Source organism: Metopolophium dirhodum, chromosome 5, assembly GCF_019925205.1.
Source record: "Metopolophium dirhodum isolate CAU chromosome 5, ASM1992520v1, whole genome shotgun sequence".
Taxonomy (NCBI): Eukaryota; Metazoa; Arthropoda; class Insecta; order Hemiptera; family Aphididae; genus Metopolophium; species Metopolophium dirhodum.
The window spans coordinates 6,531,766-6,550,918 of record NC_083564.1 but is presented as its reverse complement, the minus strand read 5'-3'; the positions used below and the strand labels follow the sequence as shown (position 1 = coordinate 6,550,918).

Here is a 19,153-nt window from a genome sequence, read left to right as displayed (position 1 = left end):
ATATTCCCGTTCCTCCAGGAGACAGGATTGGACAAACTCATTTAACCAATTTGTTGTTATTAAATCTTTATATATAAGGTAACACCTATTTGTTAAAAAAAAATTTATCTTATCCCAATTGGCAAGTTGCCGAGGGTTATTTCTTTAATAAAAAAAAAATAAATAAATAAAAAAAATAGTGTTAAGTAAATGTGTAGATCGTGTTAGTACTCGTGGTTTATATTGTAGTCTAGACTAAAAGAAATGTAACTCCTTATAAGTCAATAATTGAGTATACTTTTACATACAATAGTCTCTATTAAGTGTAATCTAGATTATTTTTAACAAGGTCACTCTAACATTTTACAAACCCATATATTATGCACTCGCTATATCATCATGTAATGATCCGATAAATTTCGAATGACGGTCGTAGGATGGCTAAATATAAAGTTATTACTTACTATCCCTACATATTATACATACGAAGAACCTGTAAATAAAATATATGGGTGACTGATGTGCGTCTTATCTTGTCGCGCCGTTCCGGGTACGGTGTGTAATCTTCGCAACTCCGCCGTCTATTTCATCATATTAAAGTACATTATAAGACTTCTTATATCGCCTGAAGTGTCAGTGTTCGCAAAAACTCACGCACAACACTCGCTTCGCCGGAATTTCGTCACGACGCCGTTACAATATTATTAAACATTATTATAATTAGGTAGGTAGGTACGCTTGCTGCCGTCGGAAAACCGCGAGTGATCAAGAATCGGACTGCGACGTGAAAACCTCGATTTTTCAGACAATGGTCCGCGGACGATAGGTATTCACGTGTGCGGTCATCGGTTATCTATGCATCGGACTCGTTTACCGGCGACACATCGACACCAACTGCGGACTGACGTCTCACGTCTCACGTAAAATATCACGATCAACTGGTAGTTCACTATTATTTATTATTATACCTACACTATTACTACTAAACCTATATATACGACCATCGGCGGAGGCCTCGCCAGAATATTACCAATATACCGCGGTCACCTGCACAGGCGCAGCTCCGCATCAACGACGTTTATAAGGAATTTCACAACTCATCGTGTCGGGTCGTGTACTCGTGTAGTGTAAAATGCTTTTTTTTCTGGAAAAAAAAAATCGTGAAAAACGAAAAACGTCGTACGCGACACGGCAGCGATAGTGGGGAATAGCGACTCACACTCAGTCATGATAATATGGACAGTGATTTTTGAAAAACAGTCTGATGCGCAGTGATTGGTTGAATCACTGGCATTATATTTAGTTAGTAAGTGGTATATCACTATAATGTTATCACTATAGTATATTCCGTATACGGCATACCACAGAGAGTAGAATACAAAAAGGCATATATTATGTTAAACCAGATAACAATTACCAATTACCATTTAGTCCATCAACACAAACACTTGAATCACTTCATCACTTTAAAAGCTTACCATACGTTTTAAAAAGGATTCTTTTCTGAAATGGGATGGTTCACGCGTTATCTCGGCGATGTAGTATGAAATCGCATTTAGATTTTATAATTTATTAACTTTTCTCCGGAAAGTTGTCCAGCCGAAAGCTTCTGTATTCACTATCGAAACAATTTATGGAGAGGGCTGAGATTACGGAATTTATTAGTGTATATTATCCGATGGTTAAGGTGGGTTTCCACTACATACGTGTACGTTTACGTGCATATATGGTCCGGATACGTTCGCTATGAACGGTCTCCCAAACGTTTCCCAACGGTTAATATGGATTAGATCGGTTAGGATTGGTAACATATTAGTTACCTCATATATTCTTATGTTATCAATATTGTTATCAATATAGAGCCGTGTACGCGTAAAAAGTTGAACTGGATCCAACTTCATGGTATAAATGGTCAAGCCTGTGGTAAGAACGCATAGCACCCTGGTATACCAAAAGCTTACCATGTATACCAACCAATCACAGAAAAGTATTTTTATGCACGTACACGTACACGTATCTAGTGGAAACCCGCCTTTAGGATTGACCCAACTGTTTATTAAACGTAGGTACCTATGTAATTATTATTGTTTACGAACCTCTCCGTAATATCGGTTATTCACAACTTAAAATTATCCACAAAGTAAAAATAACGGGAAATGCCTTTTCCGAATATAGAAAGAATGTAAACCCTCTAAATATAATCTAAATAATCTAAAAGAGCGTCCTACGGAGCACCTAAGCACACTGCAATGCGCGCTAGCGACGCACAATAAAAATCCATATCAGTAATATTGTACAGATATTGCATGATAGAAGTTATAATAAATATTGAATATAACATTTTATTGGTTTTATAAAACTTTTGACCTTTATAGTTATACATTTTAGTATTTTACCTATTACAATAAATAAATAATATTATTAATGAAATTAATTTACAATAATAGGGTAAACCATAGTTTTATTTCTCTGAATCGGCATCACTGATACATTCATTCTCTTCGTCGTACCATTTTACCCCGCCAACCGTGCATGTTCCGTGCATTGTTCTATGGTATAAGCTCTATGGTTAAGCCGGGTTCACACTACACCGTGTCGTGTAAATAATCACACGATACCACAGTAACCAAAACGATACCATAGCTGAATATATTCAACTTCTGAACTTAAAATTATTCATTTGTTTTTAGTTATCACTTTTCCGATCATAAATGTAACCACATGGTCAAAAGTTGAATATATTCAACTATGCGGTATCGTTTGGTAACTGTGGTAGCCGTGATTATTTTACACGACAAGGTGTTGTGTGAACCGCCCTTTATGCTGTATTCGACCAACGCATACCGTAAGTAATGTATTAAATTATTATATTATATCATGAAATATTATGTTAATATAATGTATTAGTTAATCAACGACACTGGTGCACTTTTATTTTTGTAAATGTCATTACCACGATTTAAATCGTGGTCATTGCCGACTCGGGTTACCTGCACGATTTAAGATAGATCTTAAACCGTAGTTACCTGCACTGTAACTCTTGTTGTCGTAGCACACAAATAAACTACATCGTTCTTACTTTTTAAACGCTAAATAGTAATTTCACGGAACACTGATAGACCATTAACACAAGCGAGTATAATATACATAATATACTATTAATATTGGTAATATTGTTTATTATTATTTTTATAGGTATATAATAAATCCAATGTTTTTTAGACTTTTATCGCAGATCGTATTTATTAATAAATGAATAATCAATAAAACATTATTATAACATATAAAATTGGGGCTTAGTGTTTTGTGCACACAGCACACCACATGCTTTCTGTTAAGCGAATTAAATATTTTATCATACCATAATAATACCGAAAAATCACTTTTTTTTGTTTACTCTAAACTTTATTTATTTGTTTTATCAACTTTAGAACGAGTGCTCACAATGAGTACAATTACAATTACATCACAGGCCGCTGGTGTCAAGTGTGCATAGGACACAACCACATTGTCAAAAACGCGGTGACAGTCGACGTAAGTATAAATTAGTAATTATTGATTAATATAAAATTAGAAACAATTAAAAGTATAGTAGTTTCAGTATGTTACAACTGACGATAAGTCGGGAACCTATTAATTAAATATTTAAAACTCTTTACTAAATAAAAATTTTAGTATTTATGTATTTTTATCTTACATATTATATTATACAAATTGTTAATTCTTTTACATTATATGTATTTTATTTTTAAATATTTTAAATTAAAGATATTAAATGTCAAGACTTAAAACCGGGGGAAATCTATAGAACCCCTTAGGGCCCTATAGTTATTAATTATAATATTTAAATGTAATAATAATAATAATTGCAGTAATGCCATAATATTTACTCCCAACTTCTGTCGTTGTTCCAACGTCGTCTCTGGTCTTGACCGTTTCGAATTTACACTTTTTGAACAACGTCGGTATTTTTGAACTGTCGATTGCGTAGATACCTTATGCGGCTGCCATGGGCAAAATAAAATACGCAGCCACGCAGGTTGGAATTCAAAATCGAACCGACAATGTTTTGTTTTTTTTTAATGAAAAGTATTTTAATTCTTCTATAATATGTGGAATTGCGCACATCCAGGTTTACGATGTTATTTCTAAAATATTCTCATCGCAAAAGGTCCGTCGGAATGATGGATACTGCGCGTAACATAATCGTTTTTATGCGACGGCGCACCCGCTGTATAATTATTTGATACTCTACAGACGGTAATGAATTTCATTAAAAACGAAACGTTTATTTGCCCCGAAATTTTATTGCCTTTTTCGGGTATGATATAAATTATATAACGTTAGGTACTTATATTAATCGCGGCGTATTCGCGTCCATTTCAAATAAGACCCATAACCCCGCGGGGGCATTTATATATGCGATCGTATACTTGTAACAGGTCTGTGCGTGTTTTTACGACTGAACAAAGTGAGGATACAGAAAAAAAAAATTATATCTTTAGCAGTCCTATCGTTATAAAAAATAATCCTACCAATTTGTATACGGTTCGCGTATTTCAGCCACGTGATATAATATCATAGCGGTGGACGCGGTTGATGCGTAGCGAGTTTAATAATCCTCAAATGTGCAAACATATTATTCATTATACAGAAGGATCGCGGTGTTTGAGAATATCGCTAAAGATTGCGGTTTGAATTGAGATTCACGAAAATCGTCTCGGCTAGGTACTTTATAGTTTAAGTCATTTTTCTGCGGTCCATCTCACCATTCGCGGGGGCCAACCGTATTTAAACTGCAATAACGGACAACACGTCTTCTTTAGTAGGTGACACAAACTTGATTTTTGATCGGCGGCTGCGAAGACCTACAGATTCACACCCAAAGATTATCGTTATGAAAACGTTGGTGTATCATCCATAGATAATAATGAATCATGAATGGATACGACATTCCAATAACAGGCATGTACCTATAACTACAACAAGTTAGTCACTACTCACTATTAATGGCGAAAAACTAAAAGTGATTTATAATTTATAGTTTATATACTACAGATCAAAAATGAACGGTTAAAAAAGTAGTTATAGTCAAGTCAATAGGAAGTGTCACTACTGGGTGGCTTCTTTCAACAACTCTTTCATGTCTCGTAATTTAGCCCATATTAGTATTGTGCCTCAGGGTACAGATTGTATATTTCCTATAAAAAAAATTTAAAAAAAATAAAAATACTACAGATCAATAGTTATAATATGAAAATCGTATGTTATCTTTGTTTATACTTTATGATTCTAATGAATGACGAATAATACGTCAAAACTTTTTGTATGTTGTACTTACCACTTTCTGAATTGTATGGAATACAATTGTTGGCAAAATATGTATTGTACTATATGTAACTGAAATTCAACCCTTAGTATTTAAAATAATGAATACGCGTTATTACTTTTTTAGTTATCACATAATTATTGAAATGTACATAAATCGCCTCACTATACTGATAAAATAGGGTCTAATTCAGACCGCCTTTATCCGCGAGTATGTCGTATCCATTCTTTATTATCTATGGTATCTACCAACCACTTTCTGAATTTTATGAAATACAATTGTTGTCAAATGTATTGTACTATGAAACTGAAATTTAACTCTAAGTATTTAAAATAATGAATACGCGTTATTACTTATTAGTTATCACATAATTATTGAAATGTACACAAATCGCCTCACTATACTGATAAAATAGGGTCTAATTCAGGACCGTCTCTGTCCGCGAGTATGTCGCATCCATTCTTTATTATCTATGGTATTATCTATTATCATCCGCATTAAACGTATTATACAGGGTGGGGCGTGGTTACTTCCTTATTTTAAAAAATGTAGGTAAGTATTTGCTTTTTGCTCGAGCACAATCGTTTTAAGTCGTGGCTGGCAGAACTGCTGCAGCCAGTGCAAGGTATACGTTACGTTCCTTATCCGTTCTTGGATTAACATAATCTACCCCCAAAGTCTCAACTTTCAGTACATATTATAGTGAATAAGCCATTGGTCCGATGTTATTGTATGCGAACATTATTGAAAAAACAAACGTTGAGATTTTAGTATTATGAATAACTGAATTAATTCGAATTAAATTAAGTCGTTCGGAAGATATGCGCGTATTTGTATCGATTCATAACTCATCGAAGGAGAGGGTAGTAAAATTTTAAAAGTAACCTTGACACATTATTTACAAGATGAATATAGTAAACATATTTATATCATACAATTTTCGTAGAATCGCTATAATAGTTCAATATAGTGAATTGACTAGTGCGTAGGTATACAGGGGGATTTTTGGCTCTCATGAACGCACTTCATTCTGCAAACAAAATACATTTTATTTAATTTTAAATGATTATAAATTCATTTAAGTTTTTATCTACGTGATCTCAGCATTATTTATTTTTAATTAATAATATGATATTGAAAAACAGAGAATTTTCTGAGAACTTTGTGAAGTGATGTAGATTAATCTACAACTATAAATACTTTAAAATAATTAACGATTCGATCAATATTCATGTGTTTCTGCGTAGAAATTATTAGAAAAATTTACTCCAGAGTATTAAAACAAAAATAAAACTTTCCTTATAAAAATAAAACATAAAAGTTAATATTATAACAATAGCAATCAATGTTGGAAAATCCTATAGAGTATAGAAAGCTAAAACGATTCCATACAATTGATGAAAAATCGAAATCCAATCAACTGCAACTCAATTAAATAACGTAACATAATGTATAAAAAATGGACGGATAATCGAGTCGGTACCACTATAATAATTATTTCGGTGACCATATACCGAAAATATTTGCCATTGTGGGCGCTCGGCCATTTTTCTAGATTTAAAATTCAATATCGATATTAGGTATATATACATTAGCGATAACTATATAGTGGCCGCTGACAACTATACTATACTATATTTTACGTCATCGAACCCATCTGATAAAATATATTTCAACCAGCTTTCGACGATTATTTTGTAAATCTGCAGTGGTTAGATAATGAAGAGCTAAAACGAGAGGTACCATCACTCATCCGATCGATCAGATGTCGACGACCGCAAAAACCGATATGTATTTTTATGACGAAAAATCTTGATAGCTATATATATATATATATATAGACCTTCGTAAAATAAATGACCTAATCAATCAAATTCGTCCGTGATGTTTATGAAAAATTTTTGCTGGGAATTCATTTTCTCGTTTTGCATTCGAGAGGCACTGTAGCGAACGCGGTTGATCTATTTTAATGTAATAATATTATTGTAAAATAAATAAATGTCCGATGTACACCGACGATATAATATAAAACCGTCGACGACAGGCTGGATTACAATAAATTGGTACTTTTTGGTGGGGAAAAAAATCGGAACTTTTCGGTCGGAAGAGAGGAGTGGATACAGAAGGCTTAATGTTTTTAAAGTCGTTTTGGTCGGGAGGCTCGAGCGAACGTCTTGTACGGAAACTTTGGCTTCACGTTGATTATGAAAGAGGAAGAGGCTGACGAAATTCATGGTTACATGGTTACACTGATTACCGTTATTAATCATGTACAATAGTATACGTAACGTACACATTAGTAATAATAAAAATTACGTGTATGTTACAACAATATGAAACAATTTAAAAAAAAAAAAAATGATTCTATTTCTTCCATCACGGTTATTCGGATAGACAGCAATAATTTGAGTACTGTGTAGACTATGTATTCATATATAATATTAGGTAAATTAACTTAATCATATAGTGTCGTCAAAAAATCACAATTCCGCATAAAAATCACATTTAATTGTAAAACAAATATTATTATTATTTCCAAGACAACTTTCATTAGAATACACATGTCATAGGTATATAGTATTGTTTTACATTTATGTACAACATTTATAGAAACTATAAATTATATAATAATATATTATATAATTATATAACGTTAAAAATAATAATTTTAGATTTTTCTAAAACTACACTTATACTTATATATTCAATTAATGACTATTATACATTCGAACGATTATTTACAACATTTTTGAATGACCACCTGTATAGCTGTGGGGTGTTGGAGGGTGTGAAAAATGATGTCATACACCCATTTTTAAATCGATGCAAATATATATTTTTATATATTATTTTATACAAGTCTGTTGCGCTCTTAAATATACGTATAAAAAAAACACTCCATTTAAATATGCGTAATTATTAATAAATTTTCTGTACAAAAATATAGGATAATATTAAATTTTTGTTTTTAAAAAACAAATCTAATATTGTAAAAATAATTAATTTTAGTAGACACGTAAATGATTTTTTAAGAACGATTCAACGTCATTTATTAGTAGTTATACTCCTTTTTTCTGTGTGCCAAACTGCCAAATGTTATGTTTTTGGCGTTTAGACATAACACTTATTTGTGTATTATTATTACTGTTGTATTTAAATGAAAACAATTAAAATATTATTATTTCATGTTATTTATCGTTTGAAATATTGTTATTCTGTTGAAATATTATTTATCTTTTGTTAGGTTATTTATAGGTCATACTTTTATATAATTTAATCGTTTAATTTACTCGTTTCCTATTATATTAATTTAAATAATTTTTATAAATAGATATTCACTTCATATAATATATATAGTTATAATTACTGAAGGTTAATACATTTCTATATTAATATTATAATATGGTATAATATGTAAAAGCCAAACGGAAAATAATAGAAGGGCAGTGTTGGCACTCTTATGAAAACGGAAATGTGGTGGTGGTCGAAAATGACATGCGATTTTTGGTAAGCATCTTAATTATGAAACTTAATTTTACACCACGTATATTACTAGTACTATAATATTATAGTCGCAAATTCGATTCGTGTCAAAGAAAAAAAATTTCGTCTGAACGAACTGTAGCCTTTATATAATATTTACTCGAGTGCCGGTATAAAACAAACAAAGATTTTTTTTTATATCGCGTACTACTCGCAGTAAACCATTTAGTAAAATATTTGCTTGGTGGAAAAAAAAAACGCGTAGCTGGGGAAACGGACGCCGGAGGCGAGACTTGCAAAAGCGATGTTAACACGAACGATAAAGCACTCGACAATTCGGAATGTTTATAATATTGTATAACATAATAATATGACGTATGTCATACGGTAAAATAATGACGTCAAACGGAAAATAACATCGTTCGCCGGTCATTAAAGTTATTCATATTATAATATATGCGGATAGGTAGTTATCGTTATGCACAGACCAGATATTCATGTTACTGACCAAGTACGTGTAGGTATCTATCAGGTATTATCGTGATGTAGGCAATTTTCAAATCTAAAACAACGTAAGTGTTATTACTATAATAATATATATTGTATTATGATTTATTTGTTTTTACAATAAGAACTGTTGTGACATTTACTATTATATAACTTTTCAACACCAGGCCTATCGTTTGTTATTGCAATGGTGACGCTGCTGGCGCACTACCCTCGAATGGCCCTCAACACGACTTTTACCGGCTGCTTCCCTCGGCGTCGACTGCTGTTTACCATATTATGCTAATTCGATCAGATCGTCCATTATATTATTATACGTTCAACGGGTTTTCTTCGTTAGCTGCAGAAGTTATTTCTTTCAGTATTTACGTTCATATAGCCATGGACGTAACTGCAGGGGTAAGGGGGAGAGGGAGCCCGTGGGGAGAATGTGGTAAAACTGAAAATCTATCCTGTGAAAAGACACTGCCTCCTCAGTGAATTATAATATATTATGAAGTGGCTTTGCAGACTTAATCGTTTATTTCAGTTTTTCGGCCACCTCCCGTCGCTTCATCACTTAAACACACGATTTAATGAACTAGGTTTTTGCGATTTCATACTTTGATTTTCCTCTCACACACTGCCGTCCCACTAATATTATATGTCTGCACCAACAATATTTGTCACCTCATCAAATGCCGCATGGCGTCGAATAAGTAAACCAATAAACATCCCATGATCATAATATTATAATGTTATCAACGTTTTCCTTTTTATATACACGACAATCAATGTTATTTGCTGAACATTCACGATAATCCTCAAGTTTGTGTGCGAATAACGTCAATGGCCGGCGGATGACATTCCGATTTAACGTAATTTACCGTGACATATGGACACAAACACGCGTATATAGGTAACGGGTATAATATAATATAACTTATGTGACAATAATAATAACAATAATATTGAATAATATTTTGGTCGGCGCACTCGCGCGGAAGGCGCTTACGACAATATTATGCGCGTGCGATGAGCCCTAATAGCCGTTATAACGTCTTGTAATATATTATTATTATAACGGACACGTCGCGATATTTCCGTGGACGGTGCCGGGGCGTAAGTTTGCAGGAACAGCGGTTGGCCGTCGCGTCGCCGTCAGACGGCATGTTCGTCCTGTCCGAGGACGACGCGACACTTTCGTCATACCGAACTGGGCACGACGAGCCGCGGGTCAGCGACCGGTGGACAGTCGAGCGCTTCGAGGGCGGCGATGGGCGTTTGCGGTACGACGTAACCGCCGACGGATGCCTTGAGTCGCCGCGTGGGCGGCTCGGGTTTCCGGTGGTGGTGGCCGCTGTTGTGCTGCAGCGGGTGATGATCGGCCAGACCGGCAGCCGACTCCTTGATGGCTGCCAGACCAGCCGCCGAACGTCTGCCGCCACCACCGTTGTTGTTGTTGTTGTTGTTGTGGTTGTTTGTCAACGCGGTCGTCGTCGTCGTGTACTGTTTGCCACCGTTGTGCCTGGCCACGCCGGCGATGGTCGCGTACCGTTTAGTGGTCAGCGTGGCGGCCGACGAGCACGTGCACGGCTTGGTGGTGTCCACCTCATAACACGACCCGTTGCCTCCCACGGCCAGCGTCTGCCTGTAGTGCTGCGTGTGTTGTTGTTGTTGGTGGTGGTGCAGTTGCTGTTGCTGGTGGTTGTGGTGCTGATGTTGTGACTTGTGCGGGTGGTTTAACGTAGCGCTACTGTACGCCACCGAGGTGGCCGGTAACCGGCAGCCAGAGGCCGCGGCGCCGGGCGCGCCCGAGGTCGGTCCGTCGCAGCCGATCTTCGGCGGACATATGTCGGGCGGCGTTTTACTGGTGGCGCCGTTGCTGCAGGACTCGGCCGCCGCGCCACCCGGCGATGACGACGACGACGACGACATGGCCTGATCGCCGCCGACTGACGCGCACTGTGCCGACTGGTGACGACCGGACGTGGCGGCGGCCGACGACGACTGATCCGACCGCGACGTCGTTTCTGTGACCGCGGCGTTGGCGGCGCCGGTGGCACCGGCCGCGCCGTCCGACGAATCAGCCAGCCCGTCCACCGAACAGGCCGACGATGTCCGGTCACCGGCGCAGGTCGGCGGCGGAGTGTCCAGCGACGGTTTCCTGTCGACGGCCGTGTACTGGACGCGGTCCTCCAGCCTCCGGAAGTACGCGGTTATGGTGAACACGGCCGACGCCTCGGACGCCAGGAACGCCAGGCTGCACGCGACGAACGACCAGCCGTACCGGTAATCGTAGTCGGACCGCAGTCCACCGTCGAACCCGTCGCCGTCGCCGCCGTCCATTGATTGGTAAACGACGGGTGAGAAGCTGTCGTTGAGCACGGAGGCGAACACGAACAGGCCGGCCGCGAGTATAAGTCCTGCGAACAAGTCATATATAATTATAAGTACTCAGCACTCTGCAATTTAGGTGTATTATACGTGATATTACGGAGGCGATGAAATCGCGGGTTTGCAATTTGGTAACGGGCGTTGGCGGGGGGGGGGGGAGTTGGGAGAGTGTGAACGTTTTGTTTTGCCGTCTGATATTGACCTTAAATACAATATTTACAAACGCGCCGATGATGACATATAATATATGACTTAAAATGCTAAGACTTGACATACATATCATTACAATATTACCTATATATAAGAACGGAGATGTCCTAAAACCATAGTATTATTATTTATTTATTCAAACAGAAGACGGGTGGATTTTAAATTTTTAATACCCAAAACATTAACAACATTTTATTTAAAACGTCTTAAATTAAATTATAAAATTGACATACGTATCTATTTATTTAAAAAAAACTATTATATTGTGTGGGCGGGGAGTGGAAAGTGAGAAATTTTGAGAGATTTTTGAGCTGCGATTTGCCCAAGACTGTCCATGGCTTTCCGTAAGGGCCTCTAATACTATTTTTTTCACGACACATTAGATGGTACTTAATAACACGAACTGTGTTAACTGTTCACGGTAACTGTATAGGTTCACCTAACTATTTCATATGAAACGGCACGGGAGTGACCTACTTAACAGTTAGTATTTACTATTTGATATATCATACTAAAAGTATCGATAAGTTATATTATATTAATTTGATTTGGACAAACATTTTACCGGCGTTGAGCATAGTGTGATTTTCATTTACCACCCTCTAAAGTGATTGGATAATATAATTTTCTGTCTGCTGGACGGAATAAGGTAATTTTCCAACTCTTAAACTAGAAAATTTAAACTGAAAATTAATTTTTCGGAGCAGTCGCAACAAAAAAATTTAATTCCAACTTTTCAGAAAATATTTGTTTTTTGTTTTTTTAGTATAGAAATATTATGTTTGCATGAAAGGTGTATTATAATTTATAATTATACTATAATTTCATTATTTACATAAATAACGATTTAGTACGACTGGGAGAACAGGATCTAGATTGTCGGAAGACACGTTCTTCAAAAAGTTTCAATATGAAATGTAAATGTATTAATATTAATGTTTTGTTCACATTTTGACGTTTTGTTTTTAAATTTCAACCTGTTGTTCGGTTAATTATATACATAATACATATAGTAGAGTATATTGGATTGGTTAAATGTATTTAATATATATTTATATGTACACCAAAGACCAAAAACCAAAAGGGACAAAAGGTAAAAGAATTTAATATTTAATAATTTTAATTCATTAAATTATAAAATATATAGCCCTTCAACCCCATATACGCGTTGATGAATAAAATTTATTATGTAGGTACCTATTTACTGTGATGAAAAAAAAAGGAGCAAGTGTTGAAAAAAATATTGGCCTGCTTAAAATATGTTAGCACCACTATTAAAAACTCAAATGGCGCTAAAAGATAACAGAAACATATTATTATCATGCAAACTAGTGGAGTTAAACGGATTACAATATAAAATAATTAAACATTTTTTACTCTGTCAAAAAACTCGAAAATGTAATACAACGTTCGTCATAAGTGTTATGTTGTTAATGGAAAGTAAAACAAAGTTGAGCGTAAACCCACAACAATTTTTATGATCGTCTAAACAGGGCATATTGTGGTTTGTACTTTGTACTCGTAAAAAGATTTTTAAAAATGTCATACGCACATATTTCATATAATTAAATCGTATTGCACATATAAACCACATTGGTTTTTTAAAATTTTTTTGTTCAAAGAGCCGTCGCAAAAATCTGCTTTCCGAAATACTCAACGTTTATACCCTCGTCGTTTACGACCATAATATATTATAATAAAATTATTGTTGAACGTTTGAAACACACGCACGTATACCACTATTAAAAGTCACTTGTCGTCCGCTTTGCAGTGTGATATACGCGAAGGCGAGGGACACAAAATATTTGCAGCGATTTTAGTGTTTTTTTTTTTAATTTTGCGAACGCTTTAAACCTGCACGTACGCGACATTATATTTTTGCCCTCAATCATTTACACTATTTTCATCCCACTGTTTTGTTTGTTAATTATTTCCGATCTTAAAAATGTGCATGTCCAGTACATATCCCATTTACGTTTCGAATTGTAGGTGGTAATAGTAGTTACGTACCACGAGATTAAGATAGTACCATCTTATTCTTTTCGGTATTAAGTCGTATCATATTCGTAATATTCGTTTCATAGTCGTAATATTTTAGTATATTGATATATTATAATTACGAAGGATATTACAAAAAAAGCAACAAATAAACTCAAACATTAAAAATCAAAACCGTTTAGCGATGATAGTGATCGTAATACTATTATTATAATATACATATTATACCACGGTTATCTACTCGTATATAACCGTGTATTATACTTGGTGGGACCACTAGCAATATTATTACTATAAGCGGCACGAAATAACGTATTATGAGTCTTATTTTGTTTATTTTCGAGCGAGCCCGGTTCAGCTTTTTGAAGAAAAAACTAAAAAGTCATCTCTCGTACAAACGCAGTAATCGCACGACTCGACGTTTTCGTAATTATTATGTGATATTACACGATGTCACGATGATATTCTATTATAATATCTCGTATATTATCACATATAATAATAATATACTGTTACAAATTGAATTTAACCCGCACGGACGACACGGGAAAAGATTCGCTTGTTATATTGTTACGATATAATTATTTTATTTTTATTATGTTTCTCCAGTCCTGAAAACATTGATTTAACCTCGTCGACGAATTATTATAATATAACTGTATATTGTATACATATATTATAATATAAGCATATCAACTTTAGGCGTTTCTTCGCGTCATATTATTATCGTAATGCCATGCCGTTGTTGCTGCTTCTGTTGTTGTTGTTGTTGTGTTGTTGTTGTTATTGTTAAAGTCATTGTGCGCGTGTATAGTTTTTGAGTAAATTTTGCAGTGGATTCAACCGACAGATTAAGAGGCGGAACGGCGTACACACGTTTATCGTCGTCGTTATTATGTATAGCCGTTGCACATAATATTATTATAATGTTATGTCGCACAGACCTCTTTACTCGCGGCGGAGAGACCGTAATATTAATTTTTAGGTTTTATTATTATTAAAACGTACCCCGACCGACTCGAAACCGTCGACGAGTGAGACACGGCGGGACGTTTGAAATTCTCGGTTATACCGAAATGTCGTATGGGTAGAAAAAAAAAACAAACATCAGATAGGTACTGGCCTATAATATCTCCGCGTGTGGACGTGACGTTTGAATACCGTCTCGTCACCCGCATACGGAGCAGCACGGCCCGGGACAATAATATTATAATTGTTTATTGATGAAAATCCGTACAGCGACGGAACGATGACAAATATTTTTTATCGTAAAATATCGTATTGTTATCGTGATTAAATTTTTTTTTTTTTAAATCTCTTCGTCTATTTATTTGGTTTTCGACTGCTGTTGTATAATATTCATTATACCAATAGCAAGATTATTTTCTGTACTGACCCCGATCCAGAGAATTTCAATCGATGTCTGCGCTCACGTGACATTGTTGTATTTTGCAGCCCGCCCATCGGTGTACGACATTATGATTATAATAATAGATCAATCGCCAGGGGAAGGAGCTTGCGATGTGTCGACAGCCGTTGAGATCGTTCTACACGACGTTTGATCGTAAAAGGCAGAGTAAAACGCATCAGACGATCAACAATAAAAGGCTATTATTGTTGTAGGAAAAATAATTACTCGTAAAAATTAGAGGATGCGTTTAGAGACGTTAAAAAAAAAAACATAAAATAAAATAAAAAATGTTCACACAGCATTTTTTTCACTTTAAAAATAAACGCCATACAGAGAGATCAATTACATTTTTATAGTTTTTATATATATAATATATAACAGGAATACCGTGCTTCATGACGTTAAAACAAATTTCAGATGAGACTGTTGGTTGAGTAATAATTGATATTTTTTTTAATCATTTAATCAAAATCAATTTTTTTATTCCTCTAATTAAATTCTCATATATTTATATAATATATTATATTAAAAACGGGGGTACTCATTCAATTAATGCGAAACGCAAAAAAACACATTCCAACCCTAATCGATTTAATTCTACTACACACGAATACCCCCATTACTCGAAGAGCGCAATTCACAAAGCATCACGCGTGAATTGAAGATTAACGGGGTTGATGTTTTCTGATTTTGCCAAATGTTCTACATGACTACATAGTATAAATCTAACAGGTGTGTTTCAGATGGTCAGACAAAAATTAAGAAGGGTGTTGTATTTTTACGACTTTTTTTTGGTTCTATGCAATGACGTATTGATTATTATAGGATGTGCAATTTTACGAGGATGAACACAATATGTATTTCGTTAAACTGTATACAAGGGTAACCTATTGTACAGTCGTATAATAAATTTATGTAAAATATTATATTAATTATTTTTTAACTATTGTCTTTCCTATTATTATAGTCATATAACTTTATAATTATAGGACGTGTCCATTGTGAATTTCGATAACGAAATTATGACCACATAATTATTGGACTACACGGCGTATTGGATAGGCAATTTAGCTACACGACTGACATTATTCTGTGCATTTCCGATATCTTATTATAAGGTACGTACTACGTAATACTGTATTTGTAATATTATTCTGAGTAACCAGATGAAGTAAAAAAAATAATAATCACCTATTATATTGAGTGTAATATTCACGAATAATGTAATAATATTGTTGTTTATTATTATTATTATTATTATTATTATTATTGTCGATAACACCGATTATATAGATTCCATAACTACTGCAGAATACGATTATAAAGCGTCTCTGAAATTTAAATCCAAATTGCGCCCGCCGAGCAACTCACTCGGTTACGTTAAATTGAACGCCACGCCACTCGCTGAAACTTTAATAGAAATCGGCCGATCGATATAATACCCAATATTGTGTAACATATAACATTAATCGCGTTCGTGAAAATGTTCGATCGTATACTCCAGTACATATATAGGTAGATAGTATTATGTTAAACTGTTCGCAATTTATGACATAATTTATTTTGCAATTTATACGGTATACCGAGTTCTTATAACGTAACACATTACATTTTCGTAGACACTGTACACGACGACAAGTGGGAACGATTAGAATTATACGAAACGATCGCGTAAATAATATATTTTATGATCAATATTATTGTATTTCATATAATATTATTCTACCTAAACAGACACGCAAATGGCCTTGCACAAACATCGAGCAATGCGACGTGTGCTAATATATACTTGTATACTGAGTGATTCTCTAAGCATGTTCATATCATATTTTTTCTCGAATAAAGCAAATATTCAAAATACGATTTTTTGAATTTTTAACTATATATAAAGAACATTTTTTCGATTGCTTGAAATTTTTTGTACCAGTTACGGAGTGTCCTCCGTATATTTTAAATATTATTCAGTTAATAATTTTTATGAACGTTTTGAATACAAATTTGAACAAGTAGTTTTTGAGTAGTTAAAATGTATATATTATACTAAGGTGTTATGACAATAGTACTTAAAAATGATTTAGAAAAAATAATAATATAAACCATGTAACATTGATTCTAGTATTTATTATACTCGGACACATTTTAAAAATTATACAACGTTGATGGATTAATATTAACCACTATAATTTCAAACCATCATAGTCTCTATATTTTCCAACCTATTATCATGAACCATCTATTTATTGAACTTGTTATCCTAAATACATAATGTTTAATAACTCGGAAACTACTTGTTCGAATTTTTATTAAGGTACATCAAAATTCTCAGAAATCAAATTTCTTTAATTTTAAGTGAAAATTACAGGTTTTTATATTTTGAAAATATAAATTTGTATCGTCACAGGATGTCTCTTGAAATGCTACAAAATATCCAGTTTTCAAAATAAATAGTATTGAAGTATAGGTATATACTATATAGGTATGTGTGAAACTTACAAGAACCAAATTTTAAATAACTGCATCATTAACGATAAGAATATAAGGGCGTGGGCAAGCTTGGTTAGGTATGGGTGTATGCATATTTTGTGTATAAAGGATAGATTTCGTGAACATCATATTCGAACTGTATCCATATTAACGAAATTATATTATGTGACTGGCATTTGATGTTTTGATCGCGAACCGTGAAAAATTGATGCGACAAATGCAGCACGTCACGTTTGTGTTTCACGAGTGAGATGTTGCGGAAACCGTTATATTATTATAACATTACATATTATTAATAGGGATGAATTCTCAAAGTTATTGAACTCTCGAACACTCTGAACTTTGAGAAATTCGAACTGCTCAAAGTTCGTCAGAAATTAATACTCAAAATCGAATCCTCATCAAATTCGAACGTTTCGAACAGTTTGAGAAAAATCAAGTTCGATATCGGTCTTATTATTATTACTATTATCACAAATATAATTTATGAAAATATACTAGCTGACACGGCAATACGTTGTTTTTGCTAGGTTTTTGTGATTATGTGAGTAGTATATTATGAGATAGTAGACCCCGCGTGGTGTGTACGTAAGTGAATAATTTAATTCTAAAGTATCAAAAAAATTGGTCCACCGAAACCGTGGTTCGAACTTGATACATTCTGTACTAAAATACATAGGCTTATCGCATTAATAATAATCATAATTATTATTAAAACCAATAGCAACCAATTATATATAAAAAAAAAATAATTATAATCTCAAAATCCCTGTTTAAAACTTCCTCGGGTAGGACCTCTTATTTGCCTTTTACCTCGCGACGAAATGTATCCTATCTTTTTCCCCGAGGTCTAATCTAACTCCGTACCAAATTTCATCGCAATCGGATGAAAGGCTTAGGTGTGTATAAAAGACACAGTCCGTCGCAAATATTTTTTGTCTTTTATATATATATTATAGATAGATAGATGAATATATAACATTATGTAAGTGCATTAGAATTCTATTTTTATTTCCCTTATTTTCCGTATGGACCTTTTTTCCAAGGGATCTTGGTACGTGTCGACGACATAACAACGCGGACCGATGTTTACACTTTAAAACGTGCAGTGTGGACCGGTAATTATACGTGGAAAACGATCGCATGCGTCACGATACGTGATACGTCATGCGATCGTCGTAGAAATAATCGACCACGGAGAAGGTTATAATTATATTATTATTGTTGTGTCCGAAAACTGTGCTCAAATTGCACGCGAACATGCACATTATATAATATTATTATCATAGAAATCGGTCTGGTCTGATATAATATTGTATGTCACTCGCGATTTGGGGCTCCGACGAGGAAGTGATAATATTTAACAACGTCCGTTT

At 34.5% G+C, this 19,153-nt stretch overlaps 1 protein-coding gene across 1 annotated transcript in view; it reads right to left on the bottom strand.

Annotated features, from left to right (window-relative positions):
• Positions 1-7,800: 7,800 nt before the first annotated feature.
• The window catches only part of LOC132945396 (uncharacterized), a 197,150-nt gene continuing 185,797 nt past the window's right edge, over positions 7,801-19,153 (bottom strand). The window contains exon 5 of the mRNA XM_061015125.1: positions 7,801-11,703. Within this exon, the coding sequence (XP_060871108.1) occupies positions 10,484-11,703 (1,220 nt within the window). The 3' untranslated portion in view covers positions 7,801-10,483. The remainder of the gene's footprint in view (positions 11,704-19,153) is intronic.